Raw genomic sequence first — 4,368 nt, forward strand, 5'->3', positions numbered from 1 at the left:
GAGGTAGATGTTGACCAGATGAAAAGGGGCCCATTGGGCTGCAGAAACAAATCACTTTTAGCCCAAGCAAGCCTACTTGCCCCCATCTTCTTTTGCATTGAGTTTTTCAATTTCTGATTTTTAATATATACAAATAGTAAATCCAGCTTCTTAGTCAAATACACTACTTCCCAATTCGGCCGACCTCTCTTTTGCACAATAGATAATAACTCTAATTCACAAAATTATTATATAAAAAAAAATCAGAAGACCCCATCTCTCAATTTCCTACTCTAGCATAGCTTCTAGTGTTTGGTGTATTTTCAAAATGAAGGGTCAAAGATCAACTTATAAATGTACCAACTTTGACAACTACTACTATCTTACCAAATATATTTATTGGTCTTGATAGTTTAGTTTATATCAACTATTACTAGGGATCATGAATCATGCCTCTAAATAAACATTTTTTTAGATACTGTACTAAAAAGTTGATTAATAAAGCGCCAAAATTAGTCATCATCTAAACGTAATAGAATTTCGTCACTAGAAGCATACATACATCATGTAAATAGGAAGCTTCCAAGTAATTTCCATCAATTTTAAGTGTATATATCCAAATGTGACATTGAAGTCCAATCCACCCACGAAAGCACTAAGGATGTACTCCATAATGTAATCACTCGTCATTTCCAATAATTGAATCATGTTTTTTCCACAAGTCTTGGTGAATCTTTTAAATAGTACTACTACTATAACCTTATGTTCTTTGTGATGAAATATTTGACCCCACAACCATATGTTTCAAAATTAAACAAATACTAAAATGAAAAACAACAATTGGATCATGATCCGAAATTTTGTTATATACATTGATTTCAACAACAATTGGATGTCAGCTCTAAGATTCATAAACTTAAGAAATTTTGATAGATCCAACCCGGGGTTGGATCCATTCCTAAATATGTATTTAGGTAAAGCAAACCGCACTAGAAAAACCTACAGACGATAGGGATGCCACCTAAGGCTTCCCTCTCTAACGTCGCTACTAGCCTTTTGAATTTGATGCGGACATAACAGGGGATCGAGAATATACACAAGAACATGCGACACATCGTCTCATGCTCATGAATAAGACCTAACCAAACCGAAATTGCAAAATGACCTAGACTTGAAAAGGCCACCAAAGAGGAACCTTGTCGGAGACTCTTGAGGCGCTTGGGTTGACTCGTCAGGGCTGCCCTTCACGCGGAGTATGGTCTGCCCAATTGTTTGCCGGATGGAATCTATGATCTTGGGGTCGACCGGGTACCCTGATGACTCACGAACATAGAACGTGTTGACAGCTTTGCCTGATCTTGTGGTCACTTCTGCTCGTGTTACAGTTAGGCTGTTCTCACGGAATATCCTAGTGACATCGGACAGTAGCCCGATTCTGTCAGAAGTGCAGAGCTCTAGCTTCAAACCCTAGTTACGGAAGATCATGTAAGAAACCATCCTAGCAATAATCACCCATGAAACGCGTTTCAGTCCTTACCTCAGAGACTCGTCGTTGGATTGCTGCTTCGAGACAATGAATCACCCTTTGTCTCTCAGCATCAGATTTGACTGGGGATCCATCAATGTGCCTAATGCAGTATTCCTTCAAATGAAACATGAGATAAATTTTAGACAAAAACCAGAACACAATGCATAATATCTCATCATTTCATAGCTTTGAAATGCTATATATATATACCTGATGCGCTTCTGCCCCTTCAGCTTCAACATTTCCATGGAAAACGACGTATTGCATATCAGTCAAAGTGCAGACTATGTCAAAGAGGAGCTTCGGCCTATCCTTGCATCGGATTGTGACCACCGAGTAATCCCTGCCGTGCCAGTTAACAACATTCACATTAGGCCTATCCTTCTCATCAGGTGAATCCTCTCCCATACGTTCGTAATCCCTATCATCAAACATCATCTGGTGAAGGCGTCTCTCAGTGTGGGTTGCCCCGAGCGAGACCACAGTCTTGGCCTCTCTAGTTTTGTTGCTACCCTTGAGCACATTGCACAGGAGGCGCTTAACCAGGGTCAGCCTCTCCGGATCAATGATAGCTCCCCCAGTCTCCTCATCCGTGACTTGCATCACTGCTGCAGCTCGGGTGTTATGCGTCCACACCTCAGCATTCACCACGTTGCATTTCAGGTTTGTTAGGACAGCGCTCACTTCAGAGAGCAGCCCCGGCCTGTCACTGCCAATTAGTTCAATCGATGTGTGGTCCGTACCCAACTTCACCCCGACTGATCTTCTCATTGAGGATGCAAAGCAAGAATCTGGACCAAGTGACTGAAAATGATAGTACAAAGGAATCAATTATGAACTCCGAAATGAAAATAGATGCCGAAAACCATCACAAGCAGCACAACACAACTAACCTTCTGTATATAATCAAGAATCCCCTCATCAGTTATCTTGTTTCCATCATTATCAGTCACATTGAACACTAAAACAACACAACAAAGTTGAAAAATCAACAATTTCATCCCATCTCAACAGAGGCAAACATGATTATCAAACTGAAAAGGGGGAAAGATCTATATACCATCCATGAACCATCCTCCATCAGAGCATATATAAGCCTTGGTTATCATCAGATTGAGATCTGTGAGAATTTGCACAACTTCAAGAAGGATTCCTTGTTTATTAGCACTGTCCACCTACATTGAAACACAAAGAAATCATCAGGGGATCATTAGATTATCGCACAAAAACATCGATTTCTACGAATCAAGACCGAGCAGAGAACAACAGATCAACCACACACCTGAATCACAGTGGCATTCTTACAAGATTCATTATCAATCACCACTCTGCAAATTAAGATTTTAAAAAAAAAAGGTGTCAAGAAAAAGACCAACATTTTGAATCAAAACTAAATCAGAATAAACAGAGAAGCATAGTACCTCGGAGGATTCATTCTCCTAATGAGCTTCTCATATTCATCATCCATGTCTCTGGAGAAACTGACTGATGCTTCTGTATATAAACAAAATTAGCAAGTTCAGGCAAAGCCAAGATTTGATTCTTTTTTCTTTTTTCCCCCTTACAATAAAGAAACAGAGAAATAAGAACACAGAATCACCACCACCAATCACAGAGAAGATGCTCAAACCAAATAGAAAATCATTAGATTTGGGGAAGGACTAGAAATCTAGAATGCCCCCCTATAAAAGGCCAGCCAATTAACAAGGTTAAAGCCACCAAAAACAATAAATAAATAAATAAATAAATAAAGACGCTGGCTTCCTTCTTCCTCAGTATACCGTGTAGGGGGTGTGGGGGTGGCCCGGTGGGGCACTGTCTAACACACACACACGCACAGTACCAAAAAGAAACACGCACAGTGGAAGGTGTGAAACACAAGCACGGATATCATAGCAAATTACAGGCTGGAAACAACGAAGACTTATGCAGAAAGTTCAAAAATACAGAAAAGTACACATTATTAACAAACAAATCCCAAAGACCGTAAAAATCAATCAACAAACAGCTCCCGGGAAAAAAATAGGAAGAAGGGGGAAAAAGGAAAGGAAAGATTTCTTTTTTTCTACAGAATTCACCAGAAATTCACCAAAACTAAACACGCACTTGACTTAATTTGTCAATTTCACATACCCATTGAAAAGTCTTGAATAATATATGACTGAGTCACCGATACAATCCTCGATGCCTCCCAATTTCAAAACCGGCAAAGAAATAAATAAAGAAAGGATCAAATTTGGAGTGAGGTTTCTTCTCCGTTGTGGAGACTTAACACACTTTGCACCTGCCACTCTTTGTAAAAATGTTTGCGGCAGTTGTGTTGTGTGTGTGTGTATATATATATATGGCAGGTAGGTCGATGGGGTGGGGGCTTTCTATTTTCAGTTGGCCTTCCGATTCTCAGGCCTTAATATTTTTCTTGATAAAAAAATTAATAAAATTAGGGAAGAAATGGAGAGAGGAAGATAGAGAATTGGGGGGCGTTGTCGTGGTGAATATACTGGAACCATGTTGTACATGGCGTATTTTAGTAGTGGGCCCCGGCTGTTCGGTCCCCGTTTGGTGGGTGGGGATGGGTGCCTGCTAAAATGCGCCACCTCAAATATAGTAATTCATTACAATTTCATGAATGATTTATTCAATAATATTAGCATTATTTAATTTGTCTTTAAATTACTAAACTTTTGTCAAACTTTTATACTATACCACTTTAAAATCAGCTTGAAATTATCTTATTATCGATTTGATTTGTTGATTTTACAACCAATCAAGATTTCGTTATTAATATAGCTTAATGAATTATGTGCTTCACACTATAGGATATCAACCAAAACACTATCATATTTTAGACGGTGAAACAA

General features: G+C 39.0%; 1 protein-coding gene across 2 annotated transcripts; it reads right to left on the reverse strand.

Annotated features, from left to right (window-relative positions):
• Positions 1-806: 806 nt before the first annotated feature.
• On the reverse strand, positions 807-3,988 carry LOC121794914 (ACT domain-containing protein ACR4-like). 2 transcript variants are annotated; one of them, XM_042193310.1, is made up of 8 exons: positions 3,641-3,988; positions 2,929-3,001; positions 2,790-2,835; positions 2,568-2,682; positions 2,401-2,468; positions 1,718-2,311; positions 1,517-1,621; positions 807-1,446 (listed from the first exon to the last, which is right to left on the reverse strand). In XM_042193310.1, exons 1-8 carry the CDS (start codon positions 3,642-3,644, stop codon positions 1,105-1,107), a joined length of 1,347 nt encoding a protein of 448 aa, XP_042049244.1. In that variant the 5' UTR covers positions 3,645-3,988; the 3' UTR covers positions 807-1,104. The 2 variants fall into 2 exon arrangements, with proteins under 2 accessions (XP_042049244.1, XP_042049245.1); XM_042193311.1 differs by lacking the exon at positions 3,641-3,988 and adding an exon at positions 3,108-3,222.
• Between the last annotated feature and the right edge of the window lie 380 nt (positions 3,989-4,368).

This window comes from Salvia splendens, chromosome 3 (genome assembly GCF_004379255.2).
Source record: "Salvia splendens isolate huo1 chromosome 3, SspV2, whole genome shotgun sequence".
Lineage (NCBI taxonomy): Eukaryota > Viridiplantae > Streptophyta > Magnoliopsida > Lamiales > Lamiaceae > Salvia > Salvia splendens.

What these genes read in the sequence shown, in the direction of transcription:
- LOC121794914 (XM_042193310.1), bottom strand. An exon ending in AGAATGCCACTGTGATTCAG is followed by an intron (nt 2,683 to 2,789) that starts GTGTGTGGTTGA and finishes GTTTCAATGTAG; the next exon opens with GTGGACAGTGCTAATAAACA. An exon ending in TCCAACGACGAGTCTCTGAG is followed by an intron (nt 1,447 to 1,516) that starts GTAAGGACTGAA and finishes TTCCGTAACTAG; the next exon opens with GGTTTGAAGCTAGAGCTCTG.